Here is a 12,106-nt window from a genome sequence, read left to right as displayed (position 1 = left end):
TGTAAACGGCTAGACTCACAGAGGCAATCAAAGAGGCACAACAATCCCAACTTAGAAACACATTTCAATTGATCCCAAGCTACCAAAATTATGCACAACTTAAGAATTAGTAAACACACCCCAAATCCACGGTCAATCGCCTCCAATAACAATTTAATCCGAAAACTAAACCAACATGAAGATATAAAAGGCCTAAAACAAGTAAAATCTGGCACTCTAACAATCGATGATGAAGACCCACACAATAATCGAATAGATGGCACAAAATCCCAACGGGGCTAGGCGAAGAGTGGAGTTGTGAGAGAAAACCACGCTTACCGGAAAGTAGGAGGTGACGGCACAGTGTTGATAGGTGGCCGGCGGCGAGTGGCGGTGTGAGAGGCGGCAACGAGAGTGGGTGGTGGTTGAGATGGAGGGAAATCGATTTGGGGCTTTAGGGATTTGGGATGAGGGTCTGCGCGACTTTATTATGAGATTTCCTGAAATTTGAGGGCACGGACCCCTACACAGGTCCGTGGAGGCTCTGGAAATCGGCTATTTTGAAAGTGACAGACACGGACCCCGTGTAGAGGTCCGGGGCGAGGTCCGTGGAGACTCGGGAATCTGGCATTATTGAAGGTTAAGTACACGGACCCCGTGTAGGGGTCCGGGGTAGGGTCCGTTCAGACTCGGTATCAGAAAACGAATTTTTTATTTTTTTTTTGAAAAATATACGAACCAAACCCAAATGCGATGCCATAAATGTACAATTCTATAGATCTATACATGAAATTTGAAACTCAATCAAGCACACAAGATGCAAGAATTGTACAGAAACTTCTCTGGTCAATTTGTGGTTTTGAAACCGATCGCCCTGATAGATTCTCCCACACTTGAGAAATTCCACCGCCAGTAGATAAATTACCTGCACCACCATTCACGGAGATTAACTCACGAACAATGCGAGAAAAACAAAAAGAAAGTAAATTAGAACAAATAAAATAAACTAAACGTATGAAAGAAAAATAAAACTAAAATGTTCCAGTTGCTTCGCTAGTGATCTCCACTGTCCCATAAGGGAAAACTTGCGTGATGGTGTAGGGTCCTGACCACCGTGAACGCAACTTACCTGGCATCAACTTCAGTCGAGAATCATATAACAATACCTGTTGACCCACCACAAATTCTCGATGAACAATGTTATGATCATGCCAACGTTTGGTTTTCTCCTTGTAAAGCTTGGCATTCTCATACGCCTCCAACTTAAACTCATCCAATTCATTTAGCTGCAGCACTGTCTCGTCACCTGTGGCTTTAGCATCAAAATTTATAAATTTAGTAGCCCAATAAGCCTTATGTTCAAGTTGTACAGGTAGGTGACATGACTTTCCATACAATAATTTGAAAGGGGACATGTCAATGGGGGTTTTAAAAGTGGTGCGGTATGCCCATAGTGCATCGTCGAGTTTCCTAGACCATTCTTTCCTCGAAGCACCGACAGTCTTCTCAAGAATGCGTTTAAGTTCTCGGTTCGAAACCTCGACTTGGCCACTAGTTTGGGGGTGGTAAGGTGTTGCCACCTTATGTCGGACCCCATACTTAGCCAACAGACTGTCAAACTGACGATTACAAAAATGAGTACCCCCATCGCTGATAATGGCTCTAGGTGTGCCAGAACGTGAGAAAATATTTTTCATAAGAAATTGAACGACAACCCTAGAATCATTAGTTTTGCATGCACTTGCTTCCACCCATGTAGACACGTAGTCTACAGCCACCAAAATATACTTGTTCCCAAAAGAAACCGGGAACGGACCCATGAAATCGATACCTCACACACATAGTTGTCAAAGGCGCGAGGCGCAAAAAAGCGCTCAAGTGTCTTGGGGCTTCAAGCGCAAAGCGCAAAGCGAAGCGCACGCTTTACGGAAAAAAGCGCAATAAACAAAATATTATTAAAAAAAGCAAAATAAAATAAAAAGTCTTTGAAAATGTGATAGATGAAATGTCACACGTCATTATAATCGTCATATTCATCTTCCAAATCTACGTCATGCCACGATAAACAAAATATTATCAAAAAAATCAAAATAAAATAAAAAGTCTTTTAAAATGTGATAGATGAAATATCAAATGTCATTTTAATCGTCGTCTTCATCTTCCAAATCTACGTCATCAGCCCCATCACTTGATTTGTATCCATCGGTATCTTCTTCTTCTTCAGTTTCATCATCAATGTTGATCTCTTCTTTATCCACTTCATCCACAAGACTAGTTCGAGCTGAAGATTGCTTTCTTTTTGCTGAAGTGGATGATGACGCTCCTTTTGAAGTAGATGCATTTCGAGATCGAAAGTCATATGCACTTTCACCAACCCCAACCGCTTGTGCTACATCACTCCAACGCAAATCATCATCTTCAAAGACCAAATCATTATCATCATTCTCGTCATCACTATCATCCAACTTTCCCAACAACCATTCGTTACTATCATCTATTTCTGACAAAGAAATAGGATCAATCGTATCTCGCATGGCATATCTTCGCCTCAACGCTCTGTTGTATTTGATATATACCAAATCATTCAATCGTTGTTGAGACAACCTATTTCTTTTTTTAGAATGTATCTGCCAAAAAAATAGAAAGTAAGAAGTTAGTTTCATACTCCATAATATAAAATTTAATATGTAAAAAAAACTTTTAACTTACATGTTCAAATACACTCCAATTACGTTCACAACCTGAAGAAGAGCATGTGAGGTACAAAATCTTCATTGCAAATGTTTTTAATTCAGGTGTTGATGCACCATAAGAAGACCACCAATCAGCTTGAAAGTTGAAACACAAAAAAATATAAGATTAAATTCTTATCATTCAAAGTTTGTATCAATATTCAATACTATAAGTAAAGTTTGAGAAATAAATTAATATTGCACTAAATGTTATTTACCTGGTGATTTTGAAGCTCTTTGTCTAATAGCCATGGGTAAACCAAAAAGTCCTTCCGCTTTTTTGTATTTATCCAATTGATTTGTAATCTTATCTTGTAAATCTTCACCTCGCACCAATCTAGCTATGCATTTGTACAGACCCTCCAACACTTCTTCATCATTTTCTATGTCACAGTTTGAGTAAAAAAACTCGGGATTTAAGAAATATCCAGCCGCATGCAAAGGATGATGGAGTTGAACATTCCATCTTTTGTCGATGATTTCAAAAATACCACGATATTTCTCTTCATTATTATTAAATGATGCAGAGATAGCTTCTTTGGCTCTGTCCATTGCCTCATAGATGTAACCCATTGGGGACCTTTTTTCACCGTCTACTAGCCGCAATACTTTCAGCAATGGGCCGCCAACTTTTAATGCAAAAACTGTAGTTTTCCAAAAAGAAGGCATCAGTATCACTTCTGCAACACGTTTTCCAGCCGCCTCTCTTGAATATCGACTTTTTGCCCACTTTTCAGATGTAAACATCTTTCTCAGATTTGCTTGTTGAACTTGAAACCGCTTTAAAGTCAAAAAAGCGGTTGCGAAACGAGTCTTTGCAGTTCTTATCATGTCTCTCTGTCCAGTAAACTCTCTCATCATGCTCAACAATTGTGGTCTATTGTAAATATAACCATTCACCATCAATGCCCGTTCATGCAATTTTTTGAGGTTAGGAATTTTGAATATTTCCTCAAGCATCAAATCTAAGCAATGAGCTGCACATGGAGTCCAATACAAGTGTGGAAAAGTGTTTTCCAAAAGACGACCTGCAAAAATGAAGTACATTATTTACTTTAAAAATCGAAAAATCAAATTTTTAATTCAATTTGCAATTTAAAATATTACCTGCTCTAACATTGCAGCTTGCATTATCTGTTACAACCTGAACCACATTCTGTTCTCCAATTCGATTCACAAATTTAGAAAGTAACTCATACATCTTATCAGCAGTGTGAGAATAATTTGAAGCATCCACAGATTCAACAAATATAGTTCCTTTAGGACCATTTACCAAAAAGTTTATAAGACTTCTACTTTTTTTATCCGTCCACCCATCTGCCATGATTGTACAACCATACCTAGCATGATCTTCTTCGTGGGATTTGAGAAACAGGTTCGTATTTGTCAACTCCTTCTTCAAATACTTAACTCTTACTTCATGATATGATGGAGGTTTCATTCCCACTCCAAAAGTCCCAATAGCATCAATACATGGTTGTAAAGAATCATATTTAACAGCATTAAAAGGAATTCCGGCATCATACATCCACGTAGCAAATTTCTGAACCGCATCCTCTCTTAATTTCTTCTTATTTTCATCAAACTGGCCTTTATTTTTTGCACGTCTCTGTCTGACAATTTCTTCTACATCTTTTGCAAAATAAAGATCAATAGGCCCTGCTTGTTTACACTTTTTACCATGCACTGTAGGGCCTGACATTGGTCGTTTCCCTTTCATTTTAGCTTGAATATCATCATCATCCTCATCTTCTTCCAAATCAACAGTATCATCTAAATGAGGAATATCATCCATTTGATTCTTCAAAACACTCTTTTTTTGCATGAACTCTTTAATTTCTACTTTAACATGCTCAGGACACTTCGGACAAGCTTTCACATTTCTATTGCCCCCAACTAAATGTTGTTTGTGCCGATAAATCCCACCATTTGTTATTTTGGAACAAAAACAACAGCATACAATATTTGGATTTTTAGGATCCGGAAGTGTTGCATAATTCCAAGCAATGTCCTTTCGATTTGATGGAATTGTTGTGTTTGACATGATGAAATACTGAAATATAAATACAAGTCAACTATTATATTATTAAAAAAAAACACAGTTTTTAAGTTAGCGTGGAAATATTACATTTTAGAATCAATATATGACTGTAAGTCTATAACTATGTGCTTTACATGCCCTTAAAATCAATCCACGGTAAATTGGATTAAAACTATGTTAAGATAATCAGCCATATATTTAAAATTATTTATTTTATTGTTTTATTGTATTAATTATTTTTAATATTTTATTTATTTTCTAATTCTATCATTAAAAATATTAGATTGATTACGTGATTTTTTAGAAATAATATACATACATATACATATATATATATATATATATATATATATAAAATAAAGTTGAAAACTAATAATTTTTTAGTTAAACGAGAACATGAAGACAGTGTTTGCATCTATTTTTTTAAATAAAACTTAATATAATTTTTTTTATAATTCATAGATTATAGCAGCAATTAATACTAAGCGAAACAATACAATTGGATACATAATTCTTAAAATTAGGATTTACCTAGCAAATAAGAAAGGAACAAGGTGATGGCGGCGGCGGCGGTACGGGAGGCGGCGGCGGTATGGTCGGCGGCGGCGGCGGCGGTATTGTCGGCGGCAAGGCTGAGCAGAGAGGAGACACGCAGAGAATATGCAGCAGAAGACGTGCAGACACAGTGTTTAATAGAAATATTGACATGGGCTGGGCTTATATTTGGATTTTGTACTTGGTCTAAACCTGAACTTGGGCTAAACTTGGACTTGGACAGATTTTAAAAAGACTATAACGCAGAATCGCTAAAGCGATCGCTCCAACATCACAATTGAAGCGCACAGAAGCGTGCGCTTCTTCCACCTGATGGGCTTCGGATCAATCCGAAGCCCATCCATGGCGCCTCACCTCGCCTCGCGCTTAAGCGAGCGAGGCGAGCGCCTTTTACAACTATGCTCACACATCAAATAATTCACACACAAGAATATTATTGAGAGGTAATTCATGTCTCCTAGAGATATTACCTGTTCGCTGACAATCTGGACATTTTGTGACATATTCATGCGCATCCTTAAACAAAGTAGGCCAATAAAAACAAGACTAGAGGACTTTGGACGCAGTTCTAGTTGCCCCAAAGTGGCCTCCAGCCGGACCAGCATGACAATGAAACAAAATTTGACTTACCTCTTCCTGGGGTACACATCTACGGATTATACCGTTTGAAAGATAGTTAACAAAATCAGCATACCATGGCAGATTGGTGATCTCAAAGAGTTGCTCATCTGGAAAACTGTCTCGAATAATGTCATTGCTTTGAATCGGGTTTTCCAAACGAGAAAGATGGTCTGCAACTTGATTCTCTGTGCCCTTTCTATCGATTATTTCCAGGTCAAATTCCTGCAACAGAAGAATCAAACGAATTAGCCTTGGTTTCGCATCTTTTTTAGACATTAAGTATTTCAAGGCTGAATAGTATGATATAATCTGGTCCTTAAATGTAAAAGGCTTTTCAATTTTCTGGGGACTAGTGTTAAAAGTTCTTGTAAACTTAGGGATTGTCATTTAAATTACTCAAGGACAATCAGCATCAAAGAAAGAAATGTATCTCCACCTGTACTGTAGTTCTTCCTCGTCACTGCGAGATACTCATGATAAATTTGAATGTGGGGGGGAAAATTTTTCTTTTATATGCATCAGTGCGGCTCATCTTCCTTTCATTTAGTGTTTCTGGACCTTGCCTCTGTATCAATATAATCAATTAGCTATTTTAAGTGTCATGAATTTTATGAATAATTTTTATTGTTAATTCACTTTATTTCTGAAATTCTCACCTACTGTATATATGGTTTATTGAAAGAAACTGAAAAGCTCATTTATTATTGGTAACTCAATATAGTAACTTGTGGAGAACTACATCCGAAGAGAAGAGAGAACTAGAACGACTGGAAAAGCCAATTTATAATTCAGTTCGCCAAGCAGCAGAAGTCCACCGTCAGGTAGCTTTCACTTATCATATGGAAGTATAATTGGGCGCGTATTGAACAAAATTTAGTTAAGAATCAGTACGCGCTCATAAGTTATATTAATATTTGACAGGTCCGAAAGTACATAAAACAAAATTTGAAGCCTGGAATGTTGATGACAGAGCTTTGTGAAACCTTAGAAAATACAGTTCGTAAATTAATATCAGAAAATGGTTTGCAAGCAGGAATTGCATTTCCTACGGGATGCTCATTGAACTGGTAAGTTTGATGTCATCTGAGGCATCTGACCTCGTGATGTTTAGGCCTAGATAGGCTTTCCGTGATAATGCACTTATTCATTCTCTTCGTTCTGCGGCTCTGCCTCTTCTTATTTCAGGGTGGCTGCTCATTGGACACCAAACACTGGAGATAAAACTGTACTACAGTATGATGATGTGATGAAACTGGACTTTGGAACTCATATTGATGGTGATATAGCTTTTCCTCTGTGTTAATATTTTCGAGGCTCCTTGATCTTTTTGCCAGACTGTTTTGCTTTACTTAGGTTTAATGCTATATTGGTTTTTTTTTTTTTTTTTTTATCTTCAGGACATATAGTTGACTGTGCATTTACTGTCGCATTTAACCCAATGTTTTATCCACTGCTTGAGGCCTCGAGGGAAGCTACGAATATGGGAATCAAGGTGGGTTTACAACATTTTATGCTAACACCTTTTTTCTTAAACCGATATTCTGAATAATTAGTAGTGAAACGGAGAAACTGTTAGCGTAGGTGTTCAACAAACCAACTTGTGGCTGTGACTTTTTCTATCAAACATTCTTTATTCTATAAATTGTTATTTATCTTACATTTTTTTATATTTATATTCATGCATTTGCATTATATAAAAACCTTGAATTTACTACCGTCAATGAGAAATGTGATTACGTAATTGTTGGTAATCATGAAACACATTTTTAGTCACTGTAATCTCTACAGTAGTACCTAGTCGATGAGCTCTCCAGAAAAATGATATTGACTAGCTCACTTGAGACTTATATTCATAATGTGAAAATGCTATGTTCATATTAGCATGGATGTTTGGACATCCACATACTCGAATAGGTGCTTATGAGATAATTACATTGAACTATGCTCGCCCTAAATTTTCTAACTAGTTACCACTGGTCGACCAGAGAATTTTTAGTTACAGTTGTGCACCATTAATCCTAACAATCCAATACCCCACTATAGCTCTTTTCAACGAACACTGCACTGTGACTTGTTTTCTGACTCCCTGAGGGTCACAAGGTTGCAAGTTCAGTATGTTGTAAATTGGATAGGAGCTTGTGACTTGTAGTTGGAATTCAGGCGCTCGATTATATTAGTGGATGTTCTTTGTGTTCTGTCAAGTTAATATTCCTAGGAATCTCTGGCCAGAGTAAAATGTATGTTTTAGAGAAAAGTTTTACCTAGTTACATACAATGGGATATGACACTTTGGAACGTACGCATAACTATTGGATTTATATTGAGATCTCGGCAAACCAATGTCCCAAAATTTAATCGGGACATATGAGCTGAAAGGATCGTACTGCACTATAACTGTAACTGAAAGTTCTTGCAAGCACTATCAGTTTGTATATTGTGGATCGTGACGCGAAGTTGTTGGGCGCTAATCACGATTCAGTGGGTTAAACCTAAACGATTTCGGCTGTTGATAATTAAAAGAGTTTGATAAATTAATAGGGACAATTAGATGGGTTTATTCTAAAATCAGAAAGAGTTGTGATCCCACAACTAACATGCCTAAACTATTGAAGGTCACACAAATGCTGATTGTGATCTACATGAACAAGATAATTAAATTCAATGAGTTGAATTTAAGAATTAGAAATTTAATTATATTAAATTTCTAAGCTTATTATATTGATTTGAGTTAATTCAAAGTTGGCAAGAAAATCGAGTAAAATCTCTTTGTAGTAAATTTTCTATTTTTGGAAAGTCTGAAAGTAGAAATGTTGATATAAGAACTGTAATAACGAGCTTGTCACGCTTGCCGTGAAGATAAATTTGATTTAGTTTTCTTGATTATAATATAAAAGTTATGATATATTTTATGAGAATATTTTTAAGTATTTAAATTATATTTGATAGATTTTATGGAATAAAAATACACATGAAATAAAATATACCTTATTGTTGTGAAAAAGTAAAAATTTATGGTAAAAAGTAAAAATCTCAAACTCTCAAAATTTACCAAACTACACACTTTATAATATTTTTCTCTCTACTCAATTGTGATTTTCTTCACAAATGAGAGATCTATTTATAGAGTTTCATTACACATAATCCAAAAAATAAAATACATCATTACCTACATCATCACACACAAATTTCTAACTTTACAACTCTTATTTTCAACATTCAAATATTCAACTATTACTTTTTCAATATTCAAATATATTATTTTCAACACTCCCCCTTGTGATGATGATCATGATACGATGATGTCTTCATTACGTGTTTTGTACTGCCTCGTTAAAAACCTTACTAGGAAAAACCCATTGGGATAAAAACCATAGTAAGGGAAAAAGAGTGCAGTCACGTAAACTCCCCTCATGTTGATATGAACAATTCTTCAAAATTTCGTAGATTGCGCATCTCAATATTATATATGTGCTTTCTGAATATTGTCGTAGGAAGTGCCTTTGTGAAGAGATCTGATGAGTTTTCACTTGATTGAATGTGACGAACATCAATACATTTATTCTTCTCAAGCTCTTTGGTGAATGCGAAGAACTTAGGAGGAATATGTTTAGTTCTGTCGCTTTTTATGTATCCTTCTTTCATTTGAGCAACACATGCAGCATTATCTTCATATTGTATCACAGGCTTCTCGTCGAATGATAATCCGCATGAGATTTGGATATGTTGGGTCATTGATTTTAACCACACACATTCACGACTTGCTTCATGTAGTGCAATAATCTCGGCATGATTTGATGAAGTTGTTACCAGCGTTTGTTTCTGTGAACGCCAAGATATTGCAGTGCCTCCACGAGTAAATACATATCCAGTTTGGGAACGTGCCTTGTGTGGATCAGATAAGTATCCAGCATCAGCATAACCAATTATACTTGGATTAGCATCTTTTGAATACAAATGTCCTAAGTCTGTCGTTCCTCGTAGATAACGGAATATATGTTTAATTCCGTTCCAGTGTCTCTTTGTTGGATATGTGCTAAATCTTGCCAACAAATTTACGGCAAAAGATATATCAGGCCTTGTACAATTTGTAAGATACATAAGGGCACCGATAGCACTTAGATATGGTACTTCTGGACCAAGAATATCTTCATCTTCTTCACATGGTCGGAATGGATCTTTTTCTATGTTTAATGATCTAACAACCATTGGAGTACTTAAAGGATTTGCTTTATCCATATTAAAACGTTTAAGGATCTTTTCTGTATAATTTGTCTGGTGAACAAACATTCCACATTCTTTTTGTTCAATTTGTAAACCCAGACAATACTTGGTTTTTCCAAGATCCTCCATTTCAAATTCTTCCTTCAAGTATGACACAACTTCTTGAATTTCCTTATTCGTTCCAATGATGTTTAAATCATCAACATATACAACAATAATTACGCATCCGGATGTTGTTTTCTTAATGAAAACACAAGGGCATATTGAATTATTTACATATCCCTTTTTCATCAAGTGATCACTTAGTCGATTATACCACATTCGACCTGATTGCTTTAACCCATATAACGATCTTTGTAATTTCACAGAATAACATTCCATGGGTTTTGAACTTTGTGCTTCAGGCATCTTAAATCCTTCAGGGATTTTCATATATATATTACTATCAAGTGATCCATATAAGTAAGCTGTAACAACATCCATAAGACGCATTTCTAAATTTTCAGATACCGCCAAGCTAATCAAATACCGAAACGTAATTGCATCCATCACAGGAGAATACGTTTCTTTATAATCAATTCCAGGCCTTTGAGAAAAACCTTGTGCAACAAGTCGAGCTTTATATCTTACTATTTCATTTTTCTCATTTCGCTTTCGAATAAAAACCCATTTGTATCCAACAGGTGTTACACCTTCAGGTGTAAGGACTATAGGTCCAAAAACATTACGTTTATTTAGCGAATCTAATTCAACCTGGATGACATCTTTCCATTTTATCCAATCCTGCCGATTTTTACATTCACCAAAAGATTTTGGTTCATGATCTTCGTTATCATTTATGATGTCGATTGCCACATTATAAGAAAATATATCATCAATTTCATCTATATCTTTTCGGTTCCATATTTTTCCAGTATTAATATAATTGATAGAGATTTCATGATTCTCGTCAGTTTGTGGTTCTGACAGAACATTTTCATCATCATGTGTTTCTTCAGGAACACCATTCTCTATTTTTTGATCATCATGTGTTTCTTCAGAAACATCATTCTTTATTTTGTGATCATTGTGTTTCTCTATTAATTTTCTTTTTCGAGGATTTTTATCCTTGGAACCGACTGGCCTTCCACGCTTCAGGCGTTTTACGACATCATGACTTTGTTCAATTTGTTTCTTTGGAATTACAATTCGAGCAGGAGCATTTACAGCATGTATATATGATTTAGTTACCCCTTTTGCATCTGTAAATGCATCTGGTATTTGATTTGCTATTCTTTGCAAGTGCACAATTTGCTGTACATCTTTTTCACATTGTTGTGTTCTTGGATCCAGATGTAACAATGATGATACATACCATGTAATTTCCTTTTCGGTATGTTTCTGTTCTCCCCCTAACATTGGGAAGATTTCCTCATTAAAATGACAATCAGCAAAACGTGCTGTGAACACGTCGCCTGTCTGAGGTTCAAGATATCGAATGATTGATGGACTATCATAACCGATATAAATTCCAACCTTTCTTTGAGGTCCCATTTTCTTTCGTTGTGGTGGTGCAATAGGCACATACACCATACATCCAAAAATTCTCAGATGAGAAATGTCTGGTTCTTTACCAAATGCAAGCTGCAATGTGGAGTATTTATGATATGCACTTGGTCTGATGCGAATTAATGAAGCAGCATGTAAAATTGCATGTCCCCATATAGAAATAGGGAGCTTTGTTTTCATAATCATTGGTCTAGCAATCATTTGCAGACGTTTAATCAATGATTCAGCCAATCCATTCTGTGTATGTACATGAGCAACAAGATGCTCAACAATGATTCCCATAGACATACAATAATCATTGAAAGTCTGGGAAGTAAATTCACCAGCATTATCAAGTCTAATTTTCTTGATTGTATAATCGAGAAATTGATTCCTCAATTTTATTATTTGAGCAAGTAATCTTGCAAAT

At 35.9% G+C, this 12,106-nt stretch overlaps 2 protein-coding genes across 4 annotated transcripts in view; one reads left to right on the top strand and one right to left on the bottom strand.

The window, feature by feature from the left end:
- The window catches only part of LOC140833063 (methionine aminopeptidase 2B-like), a 30,902-nt gene that overhangs the window by 5,538 nt on the left and 13,258 nt on the right, over positions 1–12,106 (top strand). For both annotated transcript variants that reach the window (XM_073197471.1, XM_073197470.1), the window contains exons 3-6: positions 6,650–6,749; positions 6,850–6,995; positions 7,114–7,205; positions 7,326–7,420. In XM_073197471.1, the coding sequence (XP_073053572.1) occupies positions 6,886–6,995; positions 7,114–7,205; positions 7,326–7,420 (297 nt within the window). In that variant the 5' untranslated portion in view covers positions 6,650–6,749; positions 6,850–6,885. The remainder of the gene's footprint in view (positions 1–6,649; positions 6,750–6,849; positions 6,996–7,113; positions 7,206–7,325; positions 7,421–12,106) is intronic.
- Positions 1,824–5,708, bottom strand: LOC140833062 (uncharacterized). Of its 2 annotated transcripts, XM_073197467.1 has the most exons (5): positions 5,284–5,708; positions 3,819–4,764; positions 2,930–3,739; positions 2,689–2,807; positions 1,824–2,606 (listed from the first exon to the last, which is right to left on the bottom strand). In XM_073197467.1, the coding sequence occupies exons 2-5, from the start codon at positions 4,753–4,755 to the stop codon at positions 2,121–2,123; spliced, it is 2,352 nt and encodes a 783-aa protein (XP_073053568.1). In that variant the 5' UTR covers positions 4,756–4,764; positions 5,284–5,708; the 3' UTR covers positions 1,824–2,120. The 2 variants fall into 2 exon arrangements, with proteins under 2 accessions (XP_073053568.1, XP_073053567.1); XM_073197466.1 differs by lacking the exon at positions 5,284–5,708 and having other exon boundaries at positions 3,819–4,834.

Source organism: Primulina eburnea, chromosome 5 (genome assembly GCF_022965805.1).
Source record: "Primulina eburnea isolate SZY01 chromosome 5, ASM2296580v1, whole genome shotgun sequence".
Classification (NCBI taxonomy): Eukaryota; Viridiplantae; Streptophyta; class Magnoliopsida; order Lamiales; family Gesneriaceae; genus Primulina; species Primulina eburnea.
Note: the sequence above shows the minus strand (reverse complement) of the source record. Positions and strands in the feature narration are given on the sequence as shown.

Excerpts from the sequence above, each read along its gene's own strand:
- LOC140833062 (XM_073197467.1), bottom strand. The coding sequence starts at position 4,755 with ATGTCAAACACAACAATTCCATCAAATCGAAAGGACATTGCTTGGAAT. Across the intron at positions 2,808-2,929 it reads AAGAGCTTCAAAATCACCAG|CTGATTGGTGGTCTTCTTAT; the intron begins GTAAATAACATT and ends TCAACTTTCAAG. Across the intron at positions 2,607-2,688 it reads ATTGGAGTGTATTTGAACAT|ATACATTCTAAAAAAAGAAA; the intron begins GTAAGTTAAAAG and ends TTTTTTTGGCAG.